Genomic DNA, 15,267 nt, shown 5'->3' on the forward strand with positions numbered 1-15,267 from the left:
CTGCTTTTGAATATGCTATCTAGGTTGGTCATAACTTTCCTTCCTAGGAGCAAGCATCTTTTAATTTCATGGCTGCAGTCACTATCTGCAGTGATTTTGGAGCCCCAAAAAATAAAGTCTGACACTGTTTCCACTGTTTCGCCATCGATTTCCCATGAAGTAATGGGACTAGATGCCATGATCTTCGTTTTCTGAATGTTGAGTTTTAAGCCAACTTTTTCACTCTCCTCTTTTACTTTCATCAAGAGGCTTTTTAGTTCCTCTTCACTTTCTGCCATAAGGGTGGTGTCCTCTGTATATCTGAGGTTACTGATATTTCTCCTGGCAATCTTGATTGCAGCTTGTGTTTCTTCCAGTCCAGCGTTTCTCATGATGTACTCTGCATATAAGTTAAATAAGCAGGGTGACAATATACAGCCTTGACATCCTCCTTTTCCTACTTGGAACCAGTCTGTTGTTCCATGTCCAATTCTAACTGTTGCTTCCTGACCTGCATACAGGTTTTTCAAGAGGCTGGTCAGGTGGTCTGGTATTCCCATCTATTTCAGAATTTTCCACAATTTACTGTGATCCACACAATCAAAGGCTTTGGCATAGTCAATAAAGCAGAAATAGATGTTTTTCTGGAATTCTCTTGCTTTTTCGATGATCCAGCAGATGTGGCAATTTGATCTCTGGTTCTTCTGCCTTTTCTAAAACCAGCTTGAACATCTGGAAGTTCACTGTTCACATATTGCTGAAGCCTGGGTTGGAGAATTTTGAGTGTTACTTTACTAGCGTATGAGATGAGCACAGTCGTGCAATAGTTTGAGCATTCTTTGGCATTGCCTTTCTTTGGGATTGGAATGAAAACTGACCTTTTCCAGTCTTGTGGCCACTACTGAGTTTTCCAAATTTGCTGACATATTGAGTGCAGCACTTTCACAGCATCATCTTTCAGGATTTGAAACAGCTCAACTGGAATTCCATCACCTCCACTAGCTTTGTTCATAGTGATGCTTTCTAAGGCCCGCTTGACTTCACATTCCAGGATGTCTGGCTCTAGGTGAGTGATCACACCATCGTGATTATCTTGGTCATGAAGATCTTTTTTGTACAGTTCTTCTGTGTATTCTTGCCACCTCTTCTCAATATCTTCTGCTTCTGTTAGGTCTACACCATTTCTGTCCTTTATTGAGCCCATCTTTGCATGAAATGTTCCCTTGGTATCTCTAATTTTCTTAAAGAGGTCTCTAGTCTTTCCCATTCTGTTGTTTGCCTCTATTTCTTTGCAGTGATCGCTGAGGAAGGCTTTCTTATCTCTCCTTGCTATTCTTTGGAACTCTGCATTCAGATGCTTATATCTTTCCTTTTCTCCTTTGCTTTTCACTTCTCTTCTTTTCACAGCTATTTGTAAGGCCTCCTCCGACAGCCATTTTGGTTTTTTTTTGTATTTCTTTTCCATGGGGATGGTCTTGATCCCTGTCTCCTGTACAATGTCATGAACCTCAGTCCATAATTCATCAGGCACTCTATCTATCAGATCTAGCCCCTTAAATCTATTTCTCACTTCCACTGTATAATCATAAGGGATTTGATTTAGGTCATACCTGAACGGTCTAGCGGTGTTCCCTATTTTCCTCAATTTGAGTCTGAATTTGTTAATAAGGAGTTCATGATCTGAGCCACAGTCAGCTCCTCGTCTTGTTTTTGTTGACTGTATAGAGCTTCTCCATTTTTGGCTGCAAAGAATATAATCAATCTGATTTCGGTGTTGACCATCTGGTGATGTCCATGTGTCGAGTCTTCTCTTGTGTTGTTGGAAGAGGGTGTTTGCTATGACCAGTGCATTTTCTTGGCAAAACTCTATTAGTCTTTGCCCTGATTCATTCTGTACTCCAAGGTCAAATTTGCCCGTTACTCCAGGTGTTTCTTGACTTCCTACTTTTGCATTCCAGTCCCTTATAATGAAAAGGACATCTTTTTTGGGTGTTAGTTCTAAAACGTCTTGTAAGTCTTCATAGAACCGTTCAACTTCAGCTTCTTCAGCATTACTCGTTGGTGCATAGGTTTGGATTACCGTGATATTGAATGGTTTCCCTTGGAAATGAACATAGATCATTCTGTCGTTTTTGAAATTGCACCCAAGTATTGCATTTTGGACTCTTGTTGACCATGATGGCTACTCCATTTTCTTCTGAGGGATTCCTGCCCGCAGTAGTAGATATAATGGTCATCTGAGGTAAATTCACCCTTTCCAGTCCATTTTAGTTTGCTGATTCCTAGAATGTCAACGTTCACACTTGCCATCTCTTGTTTGACCACTTCCAATTTGATTCATGGACCTGACATTCCAGGTTTCTATGCAATATTGCTCTTTATAGCATCGGACCTTGCTTCTTTCACCAGTCACATCCACAACTGGGTATTGTTTTTGCTTTGGCTCCATCCCTTCATTCTTTCTGGAATTATTTCTCCACTGATCTCCAGTAGCATATTGGGCACCTACTGCCCTGGGGAGTTCCTCTTTCAGTATCCTATTATTTTGCCTTTTCATACTGTTCATGGGGTTCTCAAGGCAAGAATGCTGAAGTGGTTTGCCATTCCCTTCTCCAGTGGACCACATTCTGTCAGACCTCTCCACCATGACCCGCCCATCTTGGGTGGCCCCATGAGCATGGCTTAGTTTCATTGAGTTAGACAAGGCTGTGGTCCTAGTGTGGTTAGATTGACTAGTTTTCTGTGAGTATGATTTCAGTGTGTCTGCCCTCTGATGCCCTCTTGCAACACCTACCATCTTACTTGGGTTTCTCTTACCTTGGACGTGGGGTATCTCTTCACGGCTGCTCCAGCAAAGCGCAGCTGCTTATCCTTACCTTGGATGAGGGGTATCTCCTCACTGCCACCCTTCCTGACCTTGAACGTGGAATAGCTCCTCTAGGCCCTCCTGCGCCTATGCAGCCACTGCTCTTTGGACATGGGGTTGCTCCGCTTGGTCGCCGCCCCTGGCATCCGACTTGGGGTAGCTCCTCTTGGCTGCTCCTCTCAGCTGCTGCCCCTTACCTCGGACACAGTGTAGCTCCTCCCCGCCGCCGCCCCTGGCCTCCGGCGTGGGGTAGCTCTTCTTGCCTTCCACCCCTTACCTCGGGCTGGGGTAACTCCTCTTGGCCGTTCCTGCACCGTTGCAGCCTGGGACTCTTGGCCGCTGTCCCTGACCTCGGACATGCGGTAACTCTTCTTGGCTGCCGCCCCTCGGGCATGGGGTCCTCCCAGCTTCTGCCCCTGAGCTTGGATGTGAGGTAGCTCCTCTTGGCTGCGCTCTGTTCGCGGTCACAGCCTCCCGGCAGCACAAGAGCACGGTGGAGAGGAGCTGAAAGAAGTACATGGGGTAGGAATTTTAGAAAATGCTTCCAGTAATGAATCATGAAAATTTTACAGAAAAGTTGTTTCACAAGTTGCTAGAGACTGCACTAAATGTGAAGAATAGAGACTTTGTCTTCCAGAAATTAAGTTTCTTGTGGAAGATATAAGAAAAACTCATAAATTTTTAAGCTGTTTGATGCCTTAGGATATCTCATCTTATTAGAGAAATTAATGATAACTCACATCAGGATACACACTAACTTAGGCTAAGTTGACCACTAGCTCACTTATATTCACTGCATTCCTTACTACACTACTTTCATCTGTACCAATAGCCGCAAATAACTTCAGCTTTCATTATTCCTGAGCATCAAACCCATATATCAAACTCTACCATGCACTCCTCAAATCATCCAAATTCAGTGTTCAGTGCTGAAACTGTGATCTTCCCATCTTAACCTCCTTTCCTCACTATAATTCTTGGTTTTGTTTTGCTTTTAACTATCATCTATCCAGCTGCAAAACATAGAAATTTAGGGGTAATTTTTCACTTTTTTTTTCTCAAATGCTAATTTGATGAAAATATTGTTATATCATGTCTGGCTAAAAATACCAAAATGTCATTCCCTGTCTCCAGGATTAGATCTTTATCTAGTCTGAATCATAAAGTTTCTAACAATCAGAACTTCGCCTTTGTGGTCAGCTTTCTATAATTTCCACACCTGAGTAAGATATGGTTATTCTCATGCTTAACTTGGCCTGTGAGCATTGAAACCTAAGACTGCTTCCAAATGTTTCTAAAAACTAACTACAATGACACAAATTACCATGGGAGATTTGACATTTTTATTTGTTTTTCAGTAGTAAAAATGACCTGTGGGAAAGGGCTGCAATTATAACTAAACTCGATAATTGGAGATAATTGCGCAATAGTAATTTGTTTCAATATATTAAAAGCTTAGAGGGATATGGCCCATGAAACAACCCCTTTCTTGATGCTAAATGATAACTTCCTACCTGGCAAATTGGTCTCATTTTCTTCTTATTCAAGTTTATGTACTTTAATTTAATACTCTCCACTATGCCCCCTTCTACTCCTAGAGTGCATATGTAAATATACTAGCCCCTCATTAACAGGGTCCATTAAAACTGAGAAATTTGCAAAGGGCAAAAATGTTGGGCTAAATTTTTGCCTTTCTCTACACATGAGCAAAACATCAACAGTAGATTAAAAATGTATATTAATGTAGAAATTTTCCTAAACAAGATAAAGATTTGTGGGATCATTTAAAGGCCTTTTACAAGACATAAATATTTCTTCAGTTTACCTAAAAAGCATGAGTTTGTTTATAAATTTTATATGTAGGCCAGAAACTCTATATTTTAAATATCAACTTTAAACAGTGTTCATTCCAAGAAAGGCCAACTCAGCTGTTTGGAGTCCTTTGGCACATTAAACACAGGGTTCGATATCCTAGATGCCTTAGGCATTTCCATAATAATAAGGTATTGCTTTGAAAATAGACATTATTCCTGGGTCCCTGAGGCCAAACAAGGTCCTCACTGTCACATTTTTAAAATATCAGGGTGTCCAAGAAAGTCCATAATGTAAGTCAGTGGAACTAGAAGGTTGCATCTATTATGATGGCTCCATATCTAGTATTTCTATGTTATTCTTTTCTCTTTCCGTCTCTTTTTAGATTTTACTATTGAGTACTTTGTTCTTTTACTGCAATTTAAATCTTTCATCTATTTTTTGTTATGAAATATTTCAAGCATGTAGAATTATGTTGAACAATATATTTAAATTATAAATCTAACACACAACTTTGTGAAATGCTAATGCTTAAATTTACTAGTTACAGCAAATATGTGTAGTATATAATATGGAGTTTATATTTTTTTAGAGAAATAATACTTTATTGAAATAGCCATACCTCCCTGTGTCCTCATTCTCTTATTTCTTAGAGGAAAATATATTCTGAATATAGTGTTTAACTTTTCCAGAAATTTTTACTGCTTACATATGAATGTATGTATCCATAAGCACTATCATTTGCTTCTTTCAACTTGAAAATCCAGTATAATTCTTTTTGTGTTCCTGTGCTTTGGGATTCTGTTTCTTTAACACTGTTTTTTAAATTTTTCTTTATAGATGCATGCTGCTCTCCCCATCCCCCCATTTAAACTTCTGTATCCATCTAGTGACTATACTTCAGTCACTTCTGTAGAACATAGACATTGTTCTCTTTTTTCTATTATATTTAATCTTACAATAAATATTTTTTAAAATGTCTATTACTGCACATGTGGAGAAGGTTCTCAAGAATATACTTAACTGGATCTTGGTGTACGTGCATTTTAAACTTTGAGTATTGTCAAGACACAGTTTTACCCAGTTACCCCCTCAGTAAAACTCTCCGATCAGGAAGCTTCCATAAGCCTCTTATCCTTCTCCATCAGAGGGCAGATAGACTAAAAACCACAATCACAGAAAATTAACCAATCAGATCACATGGACCACAGCCTTGTCTAAAACAATGAAACTATGACCCATGCCGTATAGGGCCACCCAAGACAGAGGGTCATGGTGGAGAGTTCTAGCAAAATGTGGTCCACTGGAGAAAGGAATGGCAAACCACTTCAGTACACTTGCCTTGAGAACCCCATGAACAGTATGAAAAGGAAATAAGATAGGACACTGAAAGGTGAACTCCCCAGGTCGGTATGTGCCCAATATGCTAATGGAGATCAGTGGAGAAAGAACTCCAGAAAGAATAAAGAGACAGAAAGCAAAAACAACACACACTTGTGGACGTGACTAGTGATAGAAACAAAGTCTGATGCTGTAAAGAGCAATATTGCATAGGAACCTGGAATGTTAGGTCCAAGAGTCAAGGCAAGTTGGAAGTGGTCAAACAAGAGATGGTAAGGGTAAACGTCAACAGTTTAGGAATCAGTGAACTGAAATGGTCTGAAATGGGAGAAATTAACTCAGATGACCATTGTATCTACTTCTGCAGGCAAAAATTCCTTAGAAGAAATGGAGTTGCCATCATAGACAGCAAAAGAGTCCAAAATGCAGTACTTGGATGCAATCTCAAAAACAACAAAATGATCTCTGTTCGTTTCCAAGGCAAACCATTCAATATCACGGTAATCCAAGTCTATGCACTCACCAGTAATGTTGAAGAAGCTGAAGTTGAATGGTTCTATGAAGAGCTACAAGGCATTCTAGAACTAACATGCAAAAAAAGATGTCCCTTTCATTATAGGGGACTGAAATGCAAAAGTAGGAAGTCAAGACATACCTGAGTATCAGGCAATTTTGGCTTTGGAGTACAGAATGAAGCAGAGCAAAGGCTAATAGAGTTTTGCCAAGAAAATGCACTGGCCATAGCACACACCCTATTCCAACAACAACAAGAGAAGACTCAGCATTTGGTCTTCACCAGATTATCAATGCCAAAATTAGATTAATTATATTCTTTGCAGCCAAAGATGGAGAAGCTATATATACAGTGAGCAAAAGCAAGACCAGGAGCTGACTGTGGCTCAGATTATGAAATCCTTATTGGCAAATTCAGACTTAAATTGAAGAAAGTAGGGAAAACCACTAGACCATTCAGGTATGACCTAAATCAAATCCCTTATGATTATACAGTGGAAATGAGAAATAGATTCATTGGATTAGATCTGAGAGACAGAGGGCCTGAAGAACTATGGACAGATGTTCATGACATTGTACAGAAGGCAGGGATCAAGTCCATCCCCAAGAAAAAAGAAGTGCAAAAAGACAAAAGGTGGTCTGAGGAGCCCTTACAAATAGCTGTGAAAAGAAACGAAGCATAAGGCAAAGGAGAAAAGGAAAGATATACCCATTTGAATGCAGAGTTCCAAAGAATAGCAAGGAGAGATAAGAAAGCCTTCCTCAGTGATCAATGCAAAGAAGAGAGGAAAACAATAGCATGGGAAAGACTAGAGATCTCCTTAAGGAAATTAGAGATACCAAGGAAAATTTTCATGTAAAGATGGGCACAATAAAGGACAGGAATGGTATGGACCTAACAGAAGCAGACGATATTAAGAAGAGGTGACAAGAATACACAGACGAACTATAAAAAAAAGTTCTTCATGACCCAGATAATCACAATGGTATAATCACTCACCTAGAGCCAGACATCCTGGAATGCGAAGTCAGGTGGGCCTTAAGAAAGCATCACTATGAACAAAGCTAGTGGAGGTGATAGAATTTCAGTTGAACTATTTCAAATCCTAAAAGATGATGTTGTGAAAGTGCTGCACTCAACGTGCCAGCAAATGTGGAAAACTCAGCAGTGGCCACAGTACTGGAAAAGTTCAGTTTTCATTCCAACCCCAAAGAAAGGCAATGCCAAAGCATGTTCAACCTTAGCACAATTGCACTCATCTCACACACTAGCAAAGTAATGCTCAAAATTCTCCAAGCCAGGATTCAACAGTTCAGTAACCGTGAACTTCCAGATGTTCAAGCTGGGTTTAGGAAAGGCAGAGGAATCAGAGATCAAATTGCTGACATCTGTTGGATCATTGAAAAAGTGAGAATTCCAGAAAAACATCTACTTCTGCTTTATAGACTAGGCCAAAGCCTTTGACCGTGTGGATCACAACAACCTGTGGAAATTCTTAAAGAGATGGGGATCCCAGACCACCTGACCCGCCTCTTGAGAAATCTATATGCAGGTCAAGAAGTAACAGTTAGAACTGGACAGGGAAGAACAGACAGGTTCCAAATTGGGAAAGGAGTATGTCAAGGCTGTATGTTGTCACCCTGCTTATTTAACTTATATGCAGAGTATATCATGAGAATACTGGGCTGGATGAAGCACACTCTGGAATCAAGATTACCAGGAGAAATATCAATCACCTCAGATATGCAGATGATACCACCATCATGGCAGAAATTGAAGAACCAAAGAGCTTCTTGATGGAAGTGAAAGAGGAAAGTGAAAAAGTTGGCTTAGAATTCAGTGTTCAGAAAACTAAGATCATGACATCCAGTCCCATCACTTCATGGCAAATAGATGGGGAAACAGTGGAAACAGTGGCAAACTTTATTTTTGGGGGCTCCAAAATCCCTGCAGATGGTGACTGTATCCATGAAATTAAAAGACTCTTGCTCCTTGGAAGAAAAGTTATATGAACAACCTAGACAGCCATATTAAAAAGAAGAGATGTTGTTTTACCAACAAAGATCCATCTAGTCAAAGTTATGGTTTTGCCAGTAGTCATGTATGCTTGCGAGAGTTGGACAGTAAAGAAAGCTGAGCGCCCAAGAACTGATGCTTTTGAACTGTGGTGTTGGAGAAGACTCTTGAGAGTTCCTTGGACTGCAAGGAGATCCAACCAGTCCATTCTAAAGGAAATTCATCCTAATATTCATTGGAAGGACTGATGCTGAAGCTGAAACTGTGAAGTTTGGCCACCTGATGTGAAGAACTGACTCATTTGAAAAGACCCTGTGCTGGGCAAGACTGAAGGCAGGAGAAGGGGACGACAGAGGATGAGATGATTGGGTGGCATCACTGACTCAATGAACATGAGTTTGAATAAACTCTGGGAGTTGGTGATGGACAGGGAGGCCTGGCGTGCTGCAGCCCATGAGGTCACAAACAGTAGGACACAACTAGTGACTGAACTGAACTGAGTATTGTCAAATCCCTCTTCCAAGATTTGTTTTTACTAATATATACACAAGTGACAACTATATGAGCTTTGGAAGCAAAAAATAGTTGTTTACATTTTCATCATCCTAGGCATGAGTTTCCTGGACTAGCAAATCGTACTAATGCAGATAACAAGTTGTGTGGTTATAGACATTTTTGATTCTCAAATGCTAAACTTCTGTCTCCTTTTTTTTCAGGATCACTCCCATGTCTTACTATAGTTAAACAAATACACATGGAATTTTTTCAGTTTTAAATCTTAGGTTGTATTTTTACTTATAGTAACAACTTGACCATGCTCTTTAAGAGGACCTTGTATAATTTTTTTTTTATCTTTTTAAAATTTTATATATACACATTACCATAAATTTTCATGTTTGAAGCTTGTCAAAGCACTCAGAAAACTTGACATTTCTTTATACAACATCCCTACAAGTTATTTCATTACAGGTTTGGGATATTATAATATTATCTATTTGCAAATATAAAATATCCTATATGGGTGTACCAAATCAATAAGAAATGTAATTGTCTCTAAAAGAAATTCAAGTACATTCTTTATAAAACAAAATCATAAACCTCAACTTATGCCTTTAAAAATTTAAATTCATACAGCTAAGCATACAGATGACTATTTTTAATTTTCACTTATAGAATCGTAATTGGAAATCTTAAAAGTTGTTGTAGTAATATTAATTCAGTCTACTCAAGTCTAAATTAAATCACAGTAAAGTTTAAGTATATAATTATAATGATTGGTAAGAGAAAATTATTTTTTTTCATAAGGGAAATTATTGCATACTTACAGTGTAAAATATATCTACTAAAAAATTTTAGGAGATATTTTCCTTTGTATTTGAGTCAGTGTGATTCTATGTGTAAAATCTGGTTATCATGTTTAGGGTCTGAAAACAAAACTTGCACACAAACCAACATTCTGTTTATAACCATAAAACACTAATGTTTGTATTTTATTATAATACAACCAAAATATACATTTAGCAACTTGCAATTATTTTAGATTACAAGACTACGTTTCTTTTAAAATAGCAAAACTATAAATTCAAAGTAGATTGCTAACCACTTACAATTATTAAGAATTAAATTACATAATTAACTGACAGATTTTTTGCCCTTCCCCCACAAATCACCTATTTCAAACATACCATAAATACTTTAATATGACAAAATATTTAAATGAGAGGTATAAGTCATGTATATGTTCCTGTCTTTGCACTGTCAATGTGTCCAATCTTGGAATTTTAGATCTTTTTTTAACCTCAAATGCAAATTAAATTATTTAAATATTGTCATTTACTGTGAGAAAAATATTTCTATAAAAACATTTTAAATATCTCTTTTTTCTAAATTCTCCATTCCCAATAAGGCTAATGAATTCCAACATTTTGTCCAAGACAAATTATAAAGGGAAGCTGTTTCAGCTTTCATTTCCACTTTTATTTATATTTCATGAGATATATTTAAGTTTTAAAATATCAGTGTTTAATGCTCTTGTTCAATTTAACATTTTGTTGACATCTGGAGGCTGTCTAATTGTCCTTGAAATTTTAATTTTCAATACAATGTGGAAAAACAGGCACTGGCAACTGTAAACGTATTTTTTGCTTGAGTTTATACAATTCAGCAGAAACAAAAGTTAATAGCATATAAAGAACTGAAACAAAGACCAAAAGAACAATTCAAGAGTAAACCCATTTTGCAGGCAGCAAAGTAAGTAGTATTTAGCTAATGGATTTGTGAGGTATGGTGTGAGTTATAATTCTTTCACTACTGTTGTGGCTTTTGCACATTTCTAATTTTCTCTGTTTTCCATTTCTTAAATAATTTGGTTGATTTTCAAAAAAAATTTTTTTAATAATGTGAACACTGTGTTTTGAGCTTTCTGTGGAATAATAAGTTCTACACTAATTATTTAGACTATCAATTTCTAAACAAACTTAAAATTCCCAATACATTGAATGTAAATGAATGCACAGTTAGGATTCAGCAGCATGAAATTCAAATTTAGCTGGAATGAAATTCAAATGATGAATATCAGTCAGAGACATGTATTCAAAACATGGGGAGAAAAACCCATAAAATTAAGGCTAAACACAGACATTTTAAGACCTCTCTGTAAAAAGCTGAGTTTTTAGCAAATTTGAAATTATTAACTATAATTTCATTTTTCATTATTTCAAAGAAAACTTGGTAAAAACTTTCAGTGGTGAGGAAGTATACACTGTGTCTTATCTCTAGACTTAATATATTCACACTGTTCCCCTAAGTGTTCTAGGCAAAAAAAGATTAAACAATTAAATGTAGCAGCTTACATGTCTTGTTCATATAAATATACATAAATCTTTGCCAATAAAAGTTTTATTTATTACATGACTTTTTTACTAACAATATTTCAAACATATTTAAGTAATTATCATAAATTAATAGATTTAGATCCAAAGCAGCCATTAAAATTTAGCTGTCCATTAAAATTCCTAACTTTTTTCTGAATAACTAAGAAAGAATTAATTAAAAAATGGCTTGGACATTCATATTTTGATGAAAACCAAATTTATTTTCACAAGTCAATCCTAACACTTGAGTTTCATATAATTCTCTCAAAGCTATCTGTAATTTGATAATTACTGTCTAATATACATATATTTGGAAATCTTTTTTAAAAACATACCCATATGCTTTGAGCTTATTATGAGTTCTGGGAAGATTTTAAGCCAGCAAATCAATAGTTTCAAACACTCTTGTTAGCAGTCTGATCTTGCTCGAACTATTCTTATGGATTACTTTTTAATAGAGTGATTTGTTCTGGTTCACTTAAAAAAACCATCTTCCTTAAGTTTTCCTTACAGTAAAACATCTACAAACGTTTATGAGTATCCTATCAAAAGGTGACTTAACATCATAGATCAGTGTGACTTCTTTGAGTAAGTAAGCAACGCAAGTACAATGAGCGTAAGACAGAACGTTTTGAGCATAAATCCAGGAACAGACATGATACTGAACTCTGTAATATGTTGCCTTCTCAGAGGCTTTTACTTTCAAGACACGTACAATGCATGAGAAACGAGCAATGTCTGCTATTTAGTTTTCTGAAAAGCTGCCTTCTGTGTGAGGAAGTGACTAATTTTTCATTTCACACTAAAAAGGGCGTGAAAGGCAAAACAGAACAAGGCTAAGGGTTTTGAATTGTATGAAGGAAAGGTGAGTCCTTCTTAAACAGGCAGGAAACATACCATACATATTGAGAGGGAAGGTCAAATTGGAAACATTGGAAAGCACTAACAAAATGTGAAAAATGTTAATGTGAGTTTGTTTTCTTTACATGCAGTAGGCTTATTTATTATTAAATTACTAAAACAATGAGATTATACATCATATAATCTCAGAAATGCAAAAAAGTTTGTGAAGAAAAAGATGTCAAAGAGTTAATTTAACCCTTTCCGTTGTAAAAATTTTTGCATTTCATTATTTAACAAATACATAGTATTCCCACTCCCCACGACTGTTGTCTATCTAATTCTCTCTATATATATGTATATATTGTCTTTTCCTATTCACTCAAATAAAATCTAATAATCCATTATTTAGGAGAGAATAAAGACACTAAATAGAAATAATTTATAGAGTATGATGAAATTTTTAGAAGAAAGAGAGGCAGTACACACTGAAATCCATTGGTTGTATATAAATTTGTGTTCTTTCTTCCCATGATCCTTGAGAAAATGTAACTTTTCCTCAGGCTTTTGCTTGCAGTTTCTTACAATCTAGAGGTTTTTTTTGTTTTTTTAAACAGATGAATTACAAATTGGCAGCTACTTATACTCCAGTGCATAAAGCCACATTACCTTTCATCCACTGTATTTGTGATTGTTCTTCCTTTTTATGGGGAGTTTTCCCCAAAGCCAGAATTTATGGCTGTCTTTCTTTCTCTTAACAAATCCCATCTGCGTGCCCCCCCCATTAGGATGCAGTATACTTAGTGATGTTTTCTTTTATTAAAATGCTTTCCCATACCCTATTAAAATATTTATTAAGCATTCTGTCCCTATAAAGCTCAGCATATATTCTAAAAACACATAACTGAGCACCAAGTTCTCTCTGTGAACCTGTTATCCTGAGAAGTCACAAGGAATCCTGGGAGGAACATTTATGCCCTTCAGTAAATCAATGCTGCAGGACACTAAATTGCAACCCCTGGGGTCTGAAAGAAGTAATGCACCTCTCCAAATCTCCAAACCATACACCAAGAGCAAATGGCTCACTGGGAAAGTTCCTGTTGATACTGTGAGCTGTATTTTGCATCTTCCCTCCAATTCTACCACCAGGCAGCCAGTTCTAAAGTGGAATGACATATCCATTCATAAGAACATAAAGCAACAACTGCATGGTAAACTCCATGCTTAAAGGCCATGCAAAGGACATAAAGCACCTTATTTCAATGTCAAATCTGATGCTTTCTTATGTCAGTTATTTACATAATAAATTCAAAAACTCAGAATATAAAACATTTACAAGTGTAAAGCCCCTGTTTTACATTTACAAGTGTAAAGTATAATTCTGATACTTTGCAGGTATAAGTTTTAGTTCTTGGAAAACTGGTTCAGATGAATGATTCACTCTTACTAATGCCATATCCACCATATAGTCTTATTCAGATTACTGTTCTTGTGCTTTAGCAAAACTCCATGGAAAGCTCTTATGAGTTAGTGTAAGGATGAATAAAACAGACAACAGTGTTTTTGCAGGTAAAGAGTTCTTTTCTTTAAATTAAATAGAAAACTATGTGGCCACAGCTCTAGGAAGTTCTTCCAGGTCTCTGTGATGTCTTCGATTTCGTTTCTTCTTCATTTCCTGCATGTGCTTCCACTTTGGGCTGCCCTTGTTCCGCTGTCTCCGCTTCTCCCTGTGCCACATCTGTTCGCAGTACTGGTCTAGGCTGAAATTTGGACTGCTAAGGATTTGGATGTAGTCTTTATATCTCAACCTTGACTCAGCCAACAGATCCTTGACCGGCCCCTCCTCATGCTCTGCCCTCTGGGTGTTTTCCATCTGTTCATTCTCAATGATATTCAAAGTCAGCTTCACTACAGTGTGGGTAAAAGTGTGCTCCTGTGCTTTGCAGTAATACAGCCCAGAGTCCTTCTTCTGCAGACTTCGAATCAGTAGCCCATATTCTGTTTTGATGATCCTTTCATCAGGTTTTACCTGCAGAGTTGAAAAAAGGTAGGTAATAAATGAGAGCCAGAGATGAATCTAAAAGATCTAGTCCCCATCTCTCTGTCGTTAGGCATAATACTGTCAGCCATCGTGGAAGAGAGTGAAAAATTCAGCTCAAGTAGCTGCCCCCAGAAATGTATAGTTGCATCTGATCATATCTAACTGAATCTTTGGGATATAATTAGTTTTTCCTCCCAATCTACGGATAGGAATAAAAAATCATGAAAATGAAGTAAACCTGGAAACTATAAACTGACCATCTTTACAAGAAATTCCGCATACTAATTGGTATTCTAAGAACACTGATTTGTATCTGAATTTTAGAACTAGAATGTAACATTGGCAGTCACTCTGTAGAAAAAGAGCTTATAGTGCACACTACTATCATGTAGAAGAGAATGATTCTGAAAGGAATTTACTCTTTTTTCTAGATACTGCCAAATAAATGAGCTGAATAGCATATGGAAACTATAAGTGGTGACTTGTTAAAAGTCAAGTGGAAAGGCATGGAGGACACAGCCTTTGGGATGTTAGAGCTGTAACTAAGTAGGACCATATAGTCAGAAGGTTAGAAACATTTAAAGCTGAATTTCTCTTTTTACTATGAATTGAATTTTGATACTGTGTGTCTGTATGATAGTTTAGACTATGTCATCTGTGAAAATACTTCTGATACCTCAGTATACTGTAACACTGTGATGTGACTTTGAGTGTGAGAAAGCTCAATGAACAAAAAAGACACTCCCCTGGAATGTGATGCTCTTTGCTCTTTGAAGCAATAGTACAGAAAGACAATTCAAATGTTTAAGCTTGCCTGGCCCCCAGTCTGGTGTGAATAGTGAACCTATCTTCAATAAACTAGAAGCATGTTTACCAACACAAGAGCCCTGTTTAATGTGGAGTATTGTTGAGTGGGCTCGGCACTAAGTAGAATAACGACAACAACAACAAAGAAGTCTGGAAGATTTCCCAGTTTACACATCTG

The 15,267-nt window shown here is 37.1% G+C and overlaps 1 protein-coding gene across 1 annotated transcript in view; it reads right to left on the bottom strand.

The window, feature by feature from the left end:
- The window catches only part of SEMA3D (semaphorin 3D), a 199,840-nt gene continuing 194,555 nt past the window's right edge, over window positions 9,983-15,267 (bottom strand). The window contains exon 18 of the mRNA XM_005679075.3: window positions 9,983-14,270. Coding sequence (XP_005679132.1) covers window positions 13,845-14,270 — 426 coding nt within the window. The 3' untranslated portion in view covers window positions 9,983-13,844. The remainder of the gene's footprint in view (window positions 14,271-15,267) is intronic.

Source organism: Capra hircus, chromosome 4 (genome assembly GCF_001704415.2).
Source record: "Capra hircus breed San Clemente chromosome 4, ASM170441v1, whole genome shotgun sequence".
Classification (NCBI taxonomy): Eukaryota; Metazoa; Chordata; class Mammalia; order Artiodactyla; family Bovidae; genus Capra; species Capra hircus.